Source organism: Buteo buteo, chromosome 15 (assembly GCF_964188355.1).
Source record: "Buteo buteo chromosome 15, bButBut1.hap1.1, whole genome shotgun sequence".
In the NCBI taxonomy this organism is placed as follows: Eukaryota; Metazoa; Chordata; class Aves; order Accipitriformes; family Accipitridae; genus Buteo; species Buteo buteo.
Genome location: NC_134185.1, coordinates 17,366,712 through 17,386,541, shown reverse-complemented (window position 1 = coordinate 17,386,541; position 19,830 = coordinate 17,366,712). Strand labels below are relative to the sequence as shown.

The following is a 19,830-nucleotide window of genomic DNA, read 5'->3' as shown; positions in this document are numbered from 1 at the left end:
GTCCCAGTGCATTTGTTCTTAGGAAAGATACAGAGTGGGAAAAGCTGAAATACACCCAACTTCATTGAGTTAACTTTAAACATGTATTAAATTAAGACTTTGAACATGTATTTCAGCGCCTCAATCCACTGAGCATTCTCTCCTGCAGACTTGTTTTGAGTTTTGGTTTCGTTTGGGGGTGTTTTTTCTTCTAAAAATGAGCGGAAGAAGATTAAAGGGTTAATGATGGTCAACATAGGCATAGAGATGCCCTTTTCCTTTTCTCCAGAAGTTGTGCCACAGGGCATAATGGAATGTAAAGAGGAATAAAATAAACAGCTGGTTAGGGTGCTTAGTCGAAAGGAGCGAGTCCTGGGTCAGTTAACCAGCTGGCAAACAGAAAATAGCTATGACTGTATTTTCTGGAAATACAGGAAGAAAGATAAGATGCAGGGGATGTGGTTTAATTAGACCATAAACTTTAACTTAGCTGGGAACTATCATCAATAGCTCATACAATGCAGGTCACCATTCCTTCCCTAATTGTTTCCACCTGATAGAGCCCGCCCTGACATCCACAGCTGGACCCCAGCTTGTTGCTGGGACAGCTCCTTTCCCCAGAGAGCTTAGAAACCAAGAGTATTTGCAGTGCCAGGCATAAGGTATACCCTTCCCAGGGGGTGTGCCTTTCCTTGCATTTTCTTATGATTCTGTTGTGAAGCCGGGGAATGTAAAAGGTGGTGACTCATTTAGTTTGGACAAACCTCTTAATCTGTTTTTTGCCTTGAAAGAGTGGGAAACTCTTGTGGTTCTCAGAAGAGACACGCAATTCCTTCAAAGCCCTTCTGAAAAAATCACTCGGGAGCTGGGTGACTGAACAGCTAGCTAATCTGGGTATGGGGCAAAGCACAGGCTGAGGGGAACTGAAGTTTTCTCCCTGGGTGTCCCGGGCCCTGGGGCCTGACCTGACCTGCATGAGACCAGCAACCTCATCCGTTCTCCCCTCACCTTCTGCTGCTGTGTCCAGATGGTAGGCAAGTTATTTGGAGTTAACGGATAATGACAACTCTGATGTAGTTCAGTTGTACTTATAAATAGTCCTTCAGTCACACATGACTGGAGGAGATTCTGTCCCACTTGGGACAATTCTAGTAGCATTAAGGAATTGTTTCAAAAGCCATACAGGAATAAGACCATAATCACTTCAGATGCTGAAATGTTAATGCAAAATACTTTGGTTTCCAAAGCAAACAGAAAATTGCTTATTAGGTTTTTAGAAAGATTCCTTGCTCTCTTCCTTAAGAACAAATATTTGATTCATATATAGAAATTTTTCATCCATGTAATCTGACTCAATTATACAAATACAATAGCAAATAAACATTCTTATGTAAAATTTACTGTTATATTACATATTATATAATACATACCATAGATATTATCGTAATATTTTTATGTCCTTTTCTAATCTGTCTAGAAATATCACAGAGAAAAACTTCATTTTTCAGAAAGTACCTCCAAAAAGCCATGCTACTTATATCTGTTTACACTTTTTTGAAACTCAAAAACACCTCCTCTGAAATACAGTTCAACTTGATAAAGTCTGTGGGATAGCATTTGTAAAAAAAATTATTTAATGAAAATGCAGACTACTAAGCATGTCACTCAGTGACACCAGCTGTTGAACAATTAGTTGAAAATTTGTGATGCTGATGACTTTTTTCATTTAAAGTGATAAAGTGAGTTGGATTAATATAGTATTCAAGTTTTCATTTTGTGAGTGCAACATAATAATTTGTATTTGAACAGTTTAAAAAAAAGTGTTTTGTGACAACTGGTGCAATCAGACAGTATAATGTCAACATAGTAAATATTTCTACTCATTGATTATTCCATGGTTGGAACCATTAATACATGGTTGAGGAAATGCTGGGAAAATTTAGAACTTTTTTCTTTTTTCTTTTATTTTAATAAAGTATCGTCTTGTCTATTTATTGATTTTATGAATACTACATATGCTAGGTCTTAACAGAGGTCTTCTCCTAACTTTGTAAATAATTTATTTCATAATTACTCTTAAGTGTTTGTATTAATAAGGTAACTTCTGTCATTTATACTGTTTTAGCAAAGGTATAAATTTTCAAACTATCCATAAGAACTTTATGTGAACACTAGATGGCAGCAAATATTTAGAAGTTGCTTTTTTTTTTTTTTTTTTTTGTCTCTGCATATTATTCAGTGACTATTCATTAAAGTTGGGGAGGAAGGAATGTGCAGTATTAGTTTTCAGTACCATATCTGAAACCCAACTGTATTTCATAATCACTTTTTCTGCCTCAGTTTTACTTTTAAATTATGAAAATAATTAATTTGTAAGTAATACAATCAGTATTTGAACAAATGAGGCAAAAAAATGTGGGTGGTTTTTTTTTCTTTTAATTGTCAGACTTCACTGTCCTTAATAATGAGAATTTTATGTTTTCATGATTGTGAAAATGGTTGTTTGTGGGAAAATGTTTCTATTGGACTATGTTGTTATGCTGTTTCAAGTTGTGTACTGAAAGATATTTGAATCATGGAAAGAAACCAAATGCTGAAATTAACATGGGTAGCAAATTGAGCAATACTGACCTGTGGGCTCTATTAGATGTTCTCCCTCTAGCAGTCTATGAAGAACTGAATGCTTTTGTAGCTACTTCAGTGCATTACGTAGTTATATACTTTGAAAAACAACACAATGGGGCTTCCCCCGACTTCCATATGCTATTGAAGAACAAAATATCACTTGAAAAATGTGTGAGACAAAGCTTGGGGTTACTCCATGCTATTAGTCATTGATATGAACAAGGTTTTGCTGGGTTTAAGTTATTTTAACTCAAAGCAGATTTGTCTTGCATTATTATTTTTGAATAGATATTTATGTTATTTCAAAAAGAATATTATATTATTATTAAGGTCTAGATGCTTGGGTCTGAACGTGCATATGAAATCACAGTTGTAGAAGGATTTATTAATTTTTGCCAAGTCATGTGGAACATTTATATGAAATCCAAACACCAATAAAACAAAAATAACTTTAGAAATGTAGTAATGGATCACAAAAATTCGGTAAGAGGGTCTTTTGCTTGTTTTAAACAATGAGTAACAACCAAATAACGTTTGTTCATGTGACATGCAGGAAATACCAAATCCTCCTGGTAAAATCAGGTTAACTGGAATTAAGCGGTAAAATGCTTCTCATGAATGTGACCAATACAAAATAGAGCTGAAGTTATCAAGTGAAAATATGCGTGTGTTAAATAATTTGGTGATAAAACTATTGAATTAGCAAAAAAAGTCACTAAGTAAAAAAAACTGTTTAGGTATGCCTGATTTAGCTTTGAAAAATAAATTAATAAATGTATATATCTGTGCATATTACCTGCTCAATTTTGTTATGTTTTGCTATAACAAAAATGTAGCAGGTACCTGTATGTTTGACTTGCCATATATAAAAGGAGAAAACTTTGTAAAAACTGTGTATAAGCAGATTGCCAAATATGAGGGCATGATGAGGAAAATCCTAAGGATTGTTGGTATCATTTGGTTTAGGACTTGAACCAGAAAGTGCTTTTACATTGATATGAAAAATTAATCTTTTAAATGTAGAATAATTCTTTTTTAAAGGTACTCTTCTTTAAATTACCCTGAGCATATTCGCTAAAGAATTATGTTTTGTCTTTTTTTTTTTATAACAAGCTTGCTCAGTATAATCTTTTAACTGTAAAAATCATAAGTGGTATAGGAAGGATCATGTGGGTCACTGTATCTATACTATGTCACAGAACATACCATGTTATTAGATGTTCATAAGATGAAGATGTATAAATGGTACAAGTTATTGTCCTATGATTATTTTAAAATAATTTAAGTTGGAAACATACTGCCACTTTCTTTAATCTAGTGCTAATGCTCTGAATTCCATATGTTTTCAGCCAAATACTTATGTTCAGCTGTAACATATACATTTACTTTTGCCTGTTTTCCTGTTTCCAGATTGCTCTTGGAACAGTAACTAATGTGGAAGAAGCAGTAAAGTGGATAAGTTACACTTATCTTTATGTACGGATGAGAGCAAATCCATTAGTATATGGCATCAGTCACAAAGCTTATCAGGTATAAAATGCATTTTAAAAAAATCTGTAACCTATTCTGGGTTTCTAATCCTTCCCTGATGTGAGGATAAATATTTGCTATTTCTACTTAACCTGACATCAGCAATTCTTTTAAAGTGCTTAGAAAAAGGAAGATATTTTCTGTAGTGGAGTATTTTTAACACTAAATTAAGATGCCCCTTCTGTTGACATAAAAATACATTTTAACTGGCCAAGTTATGCTCCAAAGCACAACATTCATTCTTATCAGGCAGTTACTGTAACTTAGCCTATTGTCAGTGTTTCAGTTTTGTAGGCTAGATATAAATGATAAAATAAAGCATTCTTGAGTTGCTTGCTTTCCCCCCTGCCCCATCAGGTTTTGTTTTAGAATGTTTCATCTCATGACATCTTATAAATTATAAAATAACATTTTTAATTGTTTTTTTTCTTTCTTGTGATTTAGTAATTATAAGGAGTTTTTATTCATTTATTTTGAATTTTTTTTTATTTAGAAATGTTCCATGCAGTGATATGAATCAGAGTACAGTTACATAAGTGGGTTTTTTTCATTATGTGTAATTTTTAGGAAGTTCATTAGTTTACAGATTACCTAAATATTGTTACATTTTTCCGTATAGCTGTTCACAAGCATTTAAAATTAACGTACTTGGTCACAGGTAATTGAGCCTAATGCAGGTGAAACTTTCACAAGTGTATGGTAACTGCAGTTTATTTCACATGTCCTGAATCTCTTTTGTGACTTCGTAATTTGTCATGATATTGTGAGCAGCAGTTGTTTTGGTCATTGTAACATGTAGTGATATGTCAGGAGATATTTTTGGAGCAGCTTTTGTGTCTGATAGTGGAAGCTGCAATGGAAGTAGGTAGGCTATTGTTTAAGCAAGCTTCTGCAGACACCTTTAGACCTCTGGTCATCTCAAATCTGTTTTCTATAAAAAGCCTTACAGTACATTACCATATGTTGATATAAGACTATATAACACAAATCACAACGTAATAGATGAATGAAAAGCAAAAATTGCTTTGCGAGTGAGAAGAATATTGTTGTCCCATTCCTATAAAATCCTTTTTTTTTTCATCAGGTATTTTTGACGAGAGTTATTAACAAATTTTAGATTTAAAAAAATGCAACTGTGGTGGTAATAACTGGTGAAAAAAGTAATAAAACACTAACAGAAATATTTTTTATAAATTTAAAAAATAATGAACAAGAGTTGCTCCCCCCCCCCTTGCTTTTGTGTTTTTATTCAGCTGCTGAGAAAGTGGAGATTGCCAGCGCTTGTCTTTTCATGCCACTAACCTCTTTTCTACCCCTCTGATTTGATGTGCTAATAATAGACATTCCTGGTTTTGTGTTAAGGCAGTGACAAATTATATCAATTTGAAGTGTTATCTATTCATGTAGGAGTAAAACCAATGCCATACCCCTTATTTTCTAGATAAACCAGTTTTAAACTTCAAAGGTAATGCGTTAGAGACGGTATACGGATGGTATAATGCCAGATGCAGGCATAACCACAGATTTGCTCACTTAGGCCATTCTATGCCTTCTGTTCTAGTTATAGGTATCTAATTTTCATAATTGGTATCTTATTGTTTCTTAGTAATGTTGCAGCATGCCAATTTCTATCTCTGTTTTGGCCGACAGTCAATGTTACCCATTCAGAATCCGTATATCTGCATAACCATCGTGGGTCACACTTCCCAGCTGTTCGGTGTGGCTGAGAAGATGCAAACTTGTTTTCCCTCTGCTTTCCACAGGTGGTCACCACATCCAGTAATTACTTTAGGGTGCAAAAGTTCCAGCTTATTCACAGAAAAGGGGGGTGTTGTCCTGCACAGGGACACCAGGGCAAACATGCACCTGCCATGCACCAACATATTCTGCACCCCACATGTTGTCTCCAGGCTACTGCTGTTCCCCACCTAGCCCATTTCTGGGCTATGCCCAGGAGTAGGCTACTCCAGGCCCACTGCTTTGATTTGTGACTTTTCAAGTTGTTTGCCAGAAGTGCCAATAATGCCTTTTACTGATTTGGGAAAAATGTCAAAATTTATGGTGAGCTGCAAGAAGAAACAAAGGGTGGAAGGAAAAAGTGGAGCGAATGCGAGTGTCATATTAGTGAAGCCTGTAGTATGAATTACAGGCGTTTTCTCATCCTTTTAGGGTTCCAAAGGAAAGGTGGCTGGTTTTTTTTAAGGTAACCCCTTTGTTTTCTCCTCTTTTTGGTTCCACTTTGGTGTTCCCACAGTTAAGCAAAGCTTTTTATCCCCATAAGCTGTATGTTTATGTTTAGAACATCTGTAAAAGTTGGAGGAACTTGTCCCCAACACTCGTCTCAGTTAGCTAGAGAAAACAATACGAGTAATAATGTATTTTATCATGCATTCTTAAATTTCCATATGTATACTCCAAACCTGCTCAGTTTCTTGCTGTTGACATGCCAAGGCTTGTTTTTAAGACTATGGCTTAAAGCTGTTCTAGGCTTGATCTTTTACTCTGTGGGATTTCTAATTATGCAAGTTCAACAAGAAGGGTGCTAACCAAGGATTCTCTAGACTGGAATATTGTTTCACAGCCTTTTCAAGTTGGTGACCTTTCCTTTAAATTTAAAACATTCGTATTCGTTAAAAATGTTAGTCTGCTGTTACAGGTTTAGCTTTTTTGTATGTAAGGCAAAAGATTGGCAGGTAGTTTGGACTGCCAAAGTAGTAGGGAAATGTTTTGATATTTTTTTAATTTTTTTCCCCCCTCTTTAGTTTTAAGAAATGTTAAACATCTGGCATCCTGATCACTTTTTTTTGACCACCTCTGCTCTGAAATCTGACCTCAATGCATGACTTACTATTGAGAAAAACACTCTAGACCTTTGCCATCTTAGCTTTTGACTTGAAACTAAGGCAAGCCATAACTAAGGAGAAACAGCTTCAGAGTAACAGGCAAAGACAGGGAATATTAGGAACTAGTCTTGCAGCTGCTTTTTGGAGATGGCTGTGTTCATCTGCAGCTTCACTGAACATGAGATGAAGCACTTTGGCACAAAGATGAAACTGAATCCTGGCCCAGGGAAAACCAGAGTAAACCAAGGCATAGCAATTCTTAAAGCCTGCTTCTTTTTGCAGTCTTGGTCATGTCTCTCTGGTGCAGATTTACCAAGAGTGCTGGTATGACTTACTCTGTAGGAAATCTGAACTACGCAAGCCCTGAAATAAGAATGCTGCCTATAGACTAGGAACAGAGTTCCAGTCTTTTCAAATTTGGTGACTAATCATTGCTTGTGTAATTAGAGCCATATCTCAGGTATATCTCAGATATACCAGAGGGTTAACATGGCTATGAATCCCTTTTCACCCATCCCTGTCAGTCTAGGTATCCCAGGTGCATGATGTGCAAACACAATTATACAGCAGTCCCACTCAGATGGGCATTTTGCCTAGCCTTGTATGTACTAATGAGATAACGTACATTATTACTTGGACAAAATGTCCAAGTTCCTGAATTTTGATATGAACAGAAGTGGTGTTGGACACAGCAAGCTCCTTGTGTGCTTTTAATGTGAATGTTTATACAGTACGTCTATAACTGAATAATTAGAATATCCCAGCTGACATACCCAAAGCTTTTAGGGATGTTAGAATTTTTTTGCTAGTAAACATTTCAGCCATCCAATTTGAAGCTTATTCTATTTGGGATACAATTAAAGCCATCCTCATGTCAGATACCCAGGTATATCTTCAGCCATTTTCATAAATAGAAGAAACCATGAGATGGCATGTTTTTGTGAAGTGATACAGTAATGATAATTTCATGAAGAATATGTTATCATTAAAACTTCTTTCAAAACTTCAATGTAAATTTATTTCATAATCATGCTACGATTTCATAATTCTACATTGTATTGATAGTCTCAAAGCATTGCAAAAGAAATATTATTCTGATTATTTTGTCTTATACACACAGTTTTGGGTCAATAATGTCAATGTAGCTGTTATTAGTGAGATCTCAGGAAAATCTTGACTTAACTGTACCTTCCTTTTATTTGATTTCTGGCTCTGTGTAACTGGGTTATCTCAATAAAATTATTTATTTAACACTTTTTTTTTTCTTTTATACAAATAAATGTGTGTGTTTCATGTCTAGATGGATCCAGGTCTAGAAAAGCACAGAGAACAATTGGTAATTGAAGTCGGCAGAAAACTGGACAAAGCCCGCATGATTCGCTTTGAAGAACGAACTGGCTTTTTTTCTTCAACAGATTTAGGCAGAACTGCCAGCCACTACTATATTAAATACAATACTATAGAGGTAAAATATGATGTTCTATTTCTGGGGGTTTTTTCCTTCTTTTTGAACCTATACCTAAAATAGTTGTAAGATATTACAGAATATATAGCTGATTTGTTCAATATATTTTCAAATCATATTTACCGAAATGGGGAGAGAGGAAATAGAGAGGAAAAAGAAAGAAGCTAAGTATAAAGCAATACTGAAAAATTAGACCTTGTGTGAAGTGAGTTTTGAAATTTCTATAGTCTTTGCCTTCTTTTAGGTCAATTAAAAGAAACATTTTGATATCAACAGTGTGTGCAACCATTGGTACATGATAGCACATTCAAGTATAGAGTCCAATAGCAGAAAAGTTTATCTGCATGAAAATCCTATCAGGTTGCCAACCTTAGACAACTTTTGGCATTGTAATCACATTGTGTTGTAAACATGTAAGGAAAATGCATTTGTACAAAACTTTGTAGTATTGGAAGCTTGATTTGATGTACAAGTTCATCTTAAAACCTTTCTTTTGTAGGAAATAAGTCTTTTTCTTGAATAAAAGCTGAAGACTCAGCATTAATGATTTTTAACTGTTTACTGTCACTATGTATAATTAGTCTCACATATTTATTCACAAATATGTCCTAGACTTTTTTCAAAATGGCCATAGATTGCATGTCTCTCAATTTTTGGGGTGCCTAAGTTTCGAGGGACTGTTTTTCTGGAAGTGCTGAGAAGTCATTCTGGAAATTGTTCCTTTTTAAATTGCATCACTCTGGTCTTCCAGTAACTTATTTACATTTTAACCTGATATGCCTTTTAAAATCTTGGTTAATGTTTCTTTCTTTTGTGCTATATTTTTCTTTTCAGTGTTAAATCAATTCATTTTATTTTTAATAGACTTTCAATGAATTGTTTGATGCTCATAAAACAGAAGGCGATATTCTTGCAATAGTATCAAAAGCTGAAGAATTCGAACAGATAAAGGTAAAGTTTTATCCTTTCATACAAAGAATTTGTCTTAGAACTAGACACTTTTGTAGTACTCACTCCATAAATAGTGTCTATAGACCCAAGTTTTGTTAATATTAAGCACCGTTATAAAATGTTTTCTAAGTAGGCATAATTGCCAAGAGCTGTATATGCTCTCACTCAAATTTATATGTAATTCAGCTTGAACTATAATGCACATTTAATAACTAGCTATGGATCTTTGAGAATTCCTTTTAAATGCTTTTAAGAACTTTTCAGCTTCTCAATTATTAACAGGTGAAGATAAGCGTCCATTGGAATGGTGCACACAGGGATGAGATAGTTTTTCTGTTTGAAGTTTAAACCATTATTAGATGTCTCCCTGAACAATTGCTTTATCAGAAATGAGGCAAGACTCACTGAAGTTAACTCTGTGATATACTTCATGCAGGGAACAATATTAGATTAGCAGAATGGTATATTCTGATAAATTATTTTCAAATTTGAAATCTAGAAAGTTGTTGTAACAGACGTTGTTGTGCAGGCTAAAAGATTACTGTACTATCATACTCAGTTCAATTTCAACCTCCCGTTTTTGCCTCCTGTGTGGGTAGAACACAAGACAATACATTGCAAGCCGGCATGAGCTTGTTTGCCCGTGCTTCCTTCTCACAGAGGTGCGAGCCAGACTCCACAGGGTTTATTAGCTTGGGCTCATTGCCATTTTACCACAATTATACAACTTTCAGATCAGAATTGGCTCTCATTCACCTGGCTCTGCGAACTGGCAGTGTGAATCCCTCACCATCTACATATTTACATATTTGCACACATTGTCTGAGTATTACCATCTCTTTATCTAATGGAGAAATTCTATTTTGCTGTAATCTCTTCTATTATAGAAGATAATAAGCAGTGAGGTTTCACAGTGATACATGCAACATTTTCCAAGCTAGAAGGGGGTTTTTATGACAGTGATACTGCTTTGCTAGGTCTAAATTTAGCGTAATTGAATATTTAAAAGGAAAGCATATGGAAAATATGATGTGGTGTGTTTCTATATTTGTAATAAAGTTAGTAGTGATGCTTCTTGACTAAAGCATAGTTTTTTGAGTTTGCTTTCGAGTTTGCTGTGGCATCAGTGCACAATCATTTCCAGTTTTTTGTGATGCATTTGCTGTGCAGCTCTGAATTTTAAAACTAGTAACTGATTTTCACAAGAATAACTCAGGATTTACCCCTCTGCGTGATACAAATTATGACTTTTGTTAATCTGAATCATGTCTCCATCATGCCTTTAAAAAAATCTGTATTTTGAGATAGGTAAGTCACCAGTAGCTGAAATGCAGATCTGGATTTGACCTGTGCTGTGCTATGTGAGAGCAGAAAAAATTATCAAAAATGCTGTTGTAAGCAGAGCATAATGTTCCCCTGACACTGGAGTCATCTGTGATGGTTGTGTCCTTCATCTTTTTCTTTCCTGTAAGACCAGCGGCTGGATAGTTGGAGATTTAAACCCAATTGTCTTAGGGTCTTTTGTATGTCAGGTAGTCAGGTCCAAATGAAAATTACTTCTAGCTGGTTCCCTGCAGGGACCAAACATTTACCCTCTTTAAATAAGTTTTACACTAACAGACTATCAGTAAATCAAAGAATATGTAGATTTATGCTGGTTTTGCCATGTAAGGGTCATCAGTTAGAATGTGAAATGTTATGCATTATTCAAACCATAGATATTAATATTTCTTTACTCATATTAAGACTTAATCTTATTAACAGTGAAAATTTTAATATCATGAATCATAGTACTTCACAGTTTTGAGTTAAAAATGTATTATGCCACATGCAAACTATGTAGCTATAATGAGTACATTTAATGTTAATTCAAGATTGCCCTAATCCAGATGGACAGAGGTTTTACTCTGGTCAAATAAAAAATAAAATCTCATCAGATGAAGGATGGTAGGGTCAGAAGATTCAATTTTTGTGGCATATCAAATTTTTGTATGTCAATGGCAACCTTAATAGATGGTGATGAATAATAAAATGTAATTGTGTCACTATTAAGATAGTTTCAATTATGTTCTATTAGCTACATTGTGGAAGATGTGGGTTTGCTGCTTTTTTCTTCTTTTTTTTTTCCTTAAAGCTAGAGACTCCATTTAAAAATAATGTAACTATGTTATAAGGAAAATTTGATTTCAGTGTAAAAATTTTTATCAAATTGCTCCAGCCTCTTCATAATGTATAATTGTGTTTTAGGTAAGAGAAGAAGAAATAGAAGAGCTGGATACCTTACTGAATGATTTCTGTGAACTTCCTGCTCCAGGAGGTGTGGAAAACAATTATGGAAAAATTAATATCCTCCTTCAAACATATATTAGCAGAGGGGAGATGGACAGCTTCTCTCTTATTTCAGATTCTGCATATGTTGCACAGGTAAAAATAGTATTTTTTACATACCTGTTTCTGTCTTCTGCTGTCTTCATTCTCCCGAATGTTTACAATTATGTGAGTGGGCCTTGATCTGCAACTTTTTTGTACGTTTTTATGGAAATTGATTTGAAAATCAGAGCCTTGTGTGTGTGCGCATGTGTGGGATAATATTTAAGTAGAAAAGATTTGCAAAGCCTACCTTGGGAGACAACTGCATTTTTTGTTAATTGTGAATGTCCTTTTTGGTCATATTACCCCTGTGGTCTTGTTATATTTAGTAGTTCTAACTGTGACTGCACAGAAATTTTAACTTACTGGGTTTTCTTCTAAATCTGGAAAACTGTTGGAATCTATTTTTATGTTTTGTGTACTTCTATATTTCGTTCTGCAAAACATAATTTGTATTTTATTTGTATAACTCGGTTTACACAAGAAAAATGTGCTATTACAATTTTATTGCTAGATGTAATCATGCAGGTTTACATATTGGTCTATATATTTGTTTCTTAGCTTGATTTGACACCTGAATGGTTGATAGTTATACAGCATGTTTAGTTAGTACACAGAATAATAAGAGAACTGCAAGTCTGTGACACAGAACTGCTTGCTTACACAACTAGAGCCCATTTTAGAAAGAAAGGGGTGTTGCTTGAAAGTTTAGAATTCTGGATCCCAAAAACTCAAAGTGACAAAATGTTCATAGACAATCCCAGATGTGCAAAAGAACGAATGTATAAAATAGATTATAAAGTTTTACCTTTTAGACCATCCTATGTCTCTCTTTTTTTCTTTTTTTTTCTAGCAGTCAGCAACATGTTGCATCAAATCATTTTTGTCTTATCCTTACAAAACCGTTTTGCAAAGAATTGATTGTAAAATTGCATTTAGTTGGTGCTAAAGATGAGAGTTAAATATTCAAAAGTATACATGTTCTTCAGCAAGATTTTCATACTAACATTACCTTCTTCACAAGTGTTTACATTTCATAGCACGTATGGGTATAAATGAGAAAATTCTGAAATCATTATGCACATCATAAAAATTGTGGTACTTGCACAGCAAGATCATTTTCAGTATGATTCTTTTAGTCTTTGCTTTCAAGACAATTGCTTTTATTTGTCTGTCTCAATTATAGCATTTTTAGTGAGGCAACATGGTAGTCTTCTCAGATCTTCATAAATTGTACATGTGGAACCAGTGCTACAAATTATGAATTTTTTTAATCGGATAGTGACTATTAAGAAAATAATTCATCCTTTCTAAGTAAAAGGAATGTGTTTCTTTAGTAACATATGCTTCCTATCACGACCAAATAATTTTCTATTTTTTTATTCCTGTTGGCATTGCAGAGCCAGTAGAGAATGATTGCATTCTATTCAATGAGTCAAGAACAGAATTGCTAATCCAGGCACAGTACTGGTAGGCCCAAAAAAAAAAAAAAAACCACCACTACCAAAAAAACCACAACTTCATAATACAGCTTAATATGTTTACGAAAGGAATATCATAACTTACATTTTCAGGATTGGACTGACTTCATTCAAGCTTATGTTAATAATTAATTTTCCAGGTCCAGAGCAGAATTATACAGTTTGGTTATACAATAGTCTCAGAAGATAGTAACATGTTAAAAAAAAGTCACTACTGTTAAACTTCTGTGCGAATGTTGTGAAATTCAGTGTGAAATGGGATGCTATTATAGAAGCACAACTGAAGTGAAAAATTAAAACTTAAATTTCCATATAAACTGAGTTTGCAGGTGTATATTATATGGGGAGAGAAGGAGGAAGATATTAAGTACAGTCAGTGAATTTGTTTCAGAAGTGATTAAGACGCAGTAAATTTAGAACTCCCTAATGTTAGCATAACCATGATCAAAATTCTATGGCAGACTTGTCACTACAATTTTAATTAATTGCACGTGTTTCTTTTCATAATTTCTATAGGCAGTCATGAGGTAGTTCTGTCACTAGACAGGGATGGAAAAAACAGTTTTCAAGAATGTTTGAAATAAGTATGAGAAGAAAAATCTATTGTTATGGTTTGTCAAAGATGAGTCTATGGGATCCTTTTCATTTTACAAAGAATACTTGAGAGAATTACAACATTTTTGCTTTTTTTTTCACTCTCCAGAATGCAGCTCGTATTGTTCGAGCTCTTTTTGAGATTGCCCTTAGGAAACGTTGGCCTGCAATGACATATCGACTACTGAATCTCAGCAAAGTCATTGACAAGCGGCTGTGGGGCTGGGTTAGCCCTTTGAGACAGTTCTCAGTGTTACCACCATCAGTCCTCTCAAAGTTGGAAGAGAAGAATCTCACTATAGACAAGATGAAGGACATGAGAAAAGATGAAATAGGTGAGAAATCAGCAGTGCTGATCTGCTTAAACTTTTAGTAATCAAGGTGCAAGTTAGAACTAGATCTAAGCTATTCATTAATATACCCACCCTGTTCTGGAAACCGTGCAGACACATTATTATGGTATTATGGTCTGTCCAATAAAGAAGGTTTATTCAGTCTCCATGGCTTGTAATATGGCACAGCTTTGAGGGTGAGGCTAGCCCATGTCCTGCCAACCCCAGAACACATGTGCAATGAAGATGTATGTTTATATGTATTTACATATATGTGTATATATACATATTTACGTTGACCTGTGCTTCCCTTCTTGCTCCCATTACATAATACACTACTATAAAAGGCATTTGTTTATTTTTGCCAGTTGGCAAAATATGGCCTTTGGTTTTTTTATTTATTGAAATACTATTAACGTGAAAAAGAATAAAAGCAGATTATTATGTCCTGGTATACTATCAGTAAATGGCCTGCTTCTGAAACACTGCATTAATTTTCATTGAACATGGAGAATTCATTGTCACTGGTGTCATTGCAGCAAAACCTTAATGGAATTTTTTAAAGAATTTGATACTTAGATAATGAGAAAATCCACAAGCCTACTGATAGACATAATGACAATTTCTAGTATGTGTGTATAAACTGTTGTGCACAAACTGTCCACCAGCTGGTTGAATTTGAAAAAAAAATTGCTTATAAGGTATTTCTTTTTCCTATCTAAGTGTATTTTTTCTTATTTGTGCTTTCTTTGCACCTGTTATTGCCAAGTTGTTAAGAAACAAAGTGCCATTTTTTAAAAAATCTTATTTTACAGTAAAAATACAATTCATAGTCACTGCTTTTTAATCGTTATGGCCTCTGAATTGGTATTTCTCTCATTTTACAAGAGAACTACATTCCTAACTTAGGAAGCTTTGTTACATGACTAATTTAGGTTGGAAAAAGTTGAATAAATATGTAAAAGTTTGCAGAATTAGAGGCTATGTTTTTATTTAATAAGTTAAGCCAAAGGACTATAAGAAAATTTTACAAGCTTGCTTTAACTGTGCTTTATAATATATAGTCATTCTAAATGCATTAAAAATACATTTTATTTGAAGTGCTAGCATTATCATGCTTTTCTATTCAGAAGTGTTATAGCACTTTTTTATTCAGATTTGTTAATTTGTTCTGTATTTGTGCAGTCTTTTTAATACTTAATATTCTTTTCCATTAATTGTATTAATGCTTTTTTTTTCTTTTGTTGTTTTATGCTTCTTTTTTGTCATACCTGCCCTTGGAGAAGCAAGAAATTTTGTATTAAAATACAAAACCAGTTTTCCTTCCTTCAACATAGTGGATCTAGTATTGACAAGATGGAAATGTATCAATATATACCTGTAAAATGTCTAGTTTTGTTTTATATTAACTTAGTTTGAAAGTAGATGAGTCTCAGGGTTTGACTGTGAAAATAGGTCATTGTTGACTATATGTAATGATACTTCGTGTCCTTCAGCCTTATACACATCAAAGCAAGTTGATCTGTGCATCTCTGTGAAGTACTGTTCCTTGGCATACTTCCTCCTGTCTAGCCTCTCTTTCTGACACCAAGGGTGTGAAGGAAGTGCTTGCCTGGCAGCCACCTTATTTTTCTTTGAATTCAAAGCCATGTTTAAATGAGAAAAGGCAGAGCTTCCAGGTGCTGCCTTGTTCTCCAACTCCATAGGACTAGTTTTGCTCTTAGCATTTCTTCCTTTTTAAGTGTTATTGTGACCTTGGAGTTAGAATAAAAAAAGACAGGAGCTAGCTGGCTAACTCAGTCCATGGCCTAGGGAGAGATTAAAGCATCAGGTGGATGCCAGCTCTCCCAGTGAATGAAGAGTGTGTTGTGCGCACAGATCCTGGATTCCAGCGTACCACAAATAGGTGAACACCAATCTATGCGCTATAGCAATGTAACCGTGGAGTTTCCAGAAAGCCAAGAAATCACTGTATTATCTGAGATAAACAGTCCTGTTTTTTCAGAATACAGAAGATGATCTTGTGGAATAAGCAAAATTCATTCTTCTTTTGTTAAAACTTACCTATTTTCTCGAGTAGTCAGCTTTTATTCAGAAGGTTTTAGTATTTCTTAAATGCCATTGATAGTTTCTCATAATGAATGAATAACTATCTAAAAAAATAACGGGCGGAGGGGAGAGAGAGTTTTATAATATTTTATAGAAGTTGGGAGACGAGCCTTATTTTCCCCTAGCAGATAAGTGCACAAAACCTCAGTGCTGTCCTGTACAAACACAGAAGTTCACCTCACACATCGTGATACAGAAAGTGATTTTTGGCATGGAAAAGTGTACTTGCATACATAAGCTTATTGAGTCATATCTTTGAATATTTGGCACCCACCTTTATTTAACATGATTTCTGAAGTTTTACCTCTAATTGCAAAAGCTAGTCACTGTGCAAGTATGCTGTAATACTGCATATATCACCAAGTTGTACCAATATAATTGTTTTGGTTTTTAATAATCCACTTGCTGGAGGTGCACTTACTTTACCAACTGCAAATTAAACTGATTAAATATGTCTTAAAACTTCTGCACTAGGGATTTGCTTCTTGAGCAAGATCACCATTCATTACTTCAGAGTATTAACACCTGTGTGAGGCAAAATCTGCCAGCTTGTTAAATAAGAAAAATGAAAGAGGGAAAGTCAGTATCAATATAAAAAAATCAGCAATTGCAAAATGTTATGCTCCTAAATTTTGTGCAATAGCAAGAAAAAGTTGGTATCACCTCTACACTTTGCACATAATGCAAATAACAGGATTTCTTCTCCTTTTTTTTCTTTTTTTTTTTAATGGAAAAGTGTGCACAGGATCCATATAACGATACCAGAAAATATCAGTAGCCATTCATAAGGTAGTTTTTAACAGTGAGTACTTATGACCATTACAATTAAAATCTAAAATATGCTCCACACAATTATATAAGCAATTTCAGTGAAAATGTAATAAATCAACCTTCTTTCCTTAAATAAGCTAGAAGTTGCAAAGTTTTTCAGGAGAAAAAGAAATCACTACTGCATACTTTGTTTTATATTTAAATGAAGAGCAAGGGAACAGAGATTTCAGCTGTAAAATGCAAGTAGAAAAATATTTTTTAAAGAATATAATCACTTTATTGCCTTAGTTACCATGGCTGTGATTAGAAAATAAAAAACATTACAACATTTTTTTTCTCCTTTGTCTCAGCTACACGCTGATGTATTCTGAGCTACTGTGAGATGTTTACTAGTTACATGCATTTTTAAGCTATTAACTACCTTTATTCAGTTTTATGAAAAGCGTTCTGTCTGCTTTGAATCACTACACAGGAATTGTAGAAGTTCAAATGTGTGCCCTTCATTAAGTAAAAGGTCAGTATTCATGCTTTAAAAAAGAACTATATGGCTTGGTAAGAGCCCGGTCAAAAAGTCAGGAAAGGGAACTAACTTGACATGTTTTCAGTGTGAATTCTTAATAGTTATTTTAACCCCTTAGTCATAGCCAACAAGGGGGTTAATACTGATTTTTCTAGGCTCATAATTGCTAATTCAAGTTAAGTATTACAAAATATTCAGACATGCCAGGTCAAGAGAGTCAGACATTTACACACCCAAGAGCAAAACAAGCAAGCAGTAATACTTCTCTCTAAAAGCCTATTTGAAAGTCGGAGTTGTATTATTTTTCCTGGAAATGCAAATTTGTTACACCTAATGTTTTCTTGGCAGGTCATATGCTGCATCATGTGAAGATTGGGTTAAAGGTAAAACAGTGTGTCCATCAAATCCCCTCCATCATAATGGAAGCAACGATTCAGCCAATTACCCGCACGGTGCTGCGAGTTCGGCTGAACATCACTCCTGACTTCACATGGAACGATCAGGTAAAAAAAATATGGTGGAGGAAGGACGGGAAGCATTAGTTTATCTTCAGTAAAGGAGATGATCACAGGGGGTCCATAGGTGTTGGATAAGAAAAAAAAATATTTATTTTAGCTAAAAAGCAAATTTGGTAATAGGAATGGAGTGACCTTTAAGACTTTTGTAGGAGAAGGCACCCAAAGATCACCTTTTTGTTTCTGTTAATTGTTACAGGATGACACTGTTTATAACATGTTGAAGCAAATGCTTATACTGAATATTAATGGTAGTCACACAGATTTGAGTTATATGCCCACAAAGGAGAAGCAAGAAAAAGGGAGGCACGGATAGCTCTGTGAACTGTGAATGAATGTCAAACACAGAAAATAAAGCCTTGAAATACAGTTCATGTATGCTAAGTTCTGCTGCTCTTTATGGCTTTACAAATGTACATTCACAACATCGGTGCCTTTTTTTCTGTTGGGACTCATCTGAACAGAAAAACTGAGATACGTTTGGAATTCTATTCATCTATATTTTATGGTGCAAATTTATATGAAAGGAGTTGTACTAGTTGCACATCTACATATACCCACACCCTTTGATTAAGAATCTGCTCATTAGAAATAGATTTAAGATAAATCTAAATTAAATAAAAATGTCCACATGGGGGCATTGTATTGTTGCTGGTACTCCTGAAACTTTCGACAGAAACAAGGCAAAGATACCTCAATGGGCAAGCATATTTTTCTTTTTTTTACACTTCAGAGATTTGCTCTTAATATAAATTATTCTGAAAGGTGGATATTAAGTATCTGTTCTTTTATTAAAAAATAATTTTACAATCCTTTAGATTACAAATTTACCTTAATCACAACTAAATTAGAGTTTTATTCCACAAACATTTAGATTATTTTAGAATTTATTTTCCCTGCCTAAAGGCTTTTTCTTTTCTTTTGGAAGGTTCACCAAGTTAGCTTATTAATGGCAGATTAACAATCAAATTATAGAAAGTTAGATTTTGTTTGCTACCTGGATTTATTACTGAAATATTTGAATGGATTCCTAACATAAATTATAGCATGAATTTTTTTTTGCTGCCTTATTTATGTGCAATACTTCAAAGGCAAACAAGCATTACTTTGTAGGATTAAAACAAGTTTTTATTAGTCTTTCAACCACTTTACCCATTATCTATTAAAGACAAAAAAAACCACGACTGTTCTTCATATTAAACTGTATCTTAATACAAAGTAATTTCTCAATCCATTTTTAGATTTTTTTCTACAAAATCTAGGTGGTTCTATATTCTTACAAATTGAAAAGGGGCCTGCACAGAATTACTCCCTTATTTCTATTCTGAACTTCTAAAGTCATAACAAAACTTCAACAAGAATCTATTTTCTGCTATGACCCCTTGACACAGTTTTCCTTATGGTTGCTTTGGAAACATTATGATCATTTCATCAATTCAACTTATGGAGCTCTTTGTGTGTGAATTTGTATATCAGTTCTCATCAAAACTTGGTAAACTTTTTTTTACCTTTTTTTATTTTTGTAAGGCAGGTGATGATTTTCTTGTTTCTTCAGTAAATGAAACTTCTGTCACAGTAAATAAACAAAAAAAGCTGTTAAATTCTAATAGTCTCTAAAAATGAATAGCTGTCTTTTAAATTGAACCATTGACACTCCAAAACTGCTTCTCCATCATCGCACAGTATTTTAGTAAGCTATTCAGAAGAAGACTATAGAAACTTATAGGCATAGCTGTAATTGGTAC

General features: G+C 34.1%; 1 protein-coding gene across 5 annotated transcripts in view; it reads left to right on the top strand.

Moving 5' to 3' along the window:
- The window catches only part of ASCC3 (activating signal cointegrator 1 complex subunit 3), a 276,733-nt gene that overhangs the window by 178,188 nt on the left and 78,715 nt on the right, over positions 1-19,830 (top strand). For all 5 annotated transcript variants that reach the window (XR_012653054.1, XM_075046673.1, XM_075046672.1 and 2 more), the window contains 6 exons: positions 4,015-4,134; positions 8,278-8,442; positions 9,307-9,393; positions 11,641-11,817; positions 13,948-14,173; positions 17,919-18,073. Coding sequence is in view for 4 of the 5 variants with exons in the window: in XM_075046673.1 (XP_074902774.1) it covers positions 4,015-4,134; positions 8,278-8,442; positions 9,307-9,393; positions 11,641-11,817; positions 13,948-14,173; positions 17,919-18,073 (930 nt within the window). In the remaining variant the exon portion in view is untranslated. The remainder of the gene's footprint in view (positions 1-4,014; positions 4,135-8,277; positions 8,443-9,306; positions 9,394-11,640; positions 11,818-13,947; positions 14,174-17,918; positions 18,074-19,830) is intronic.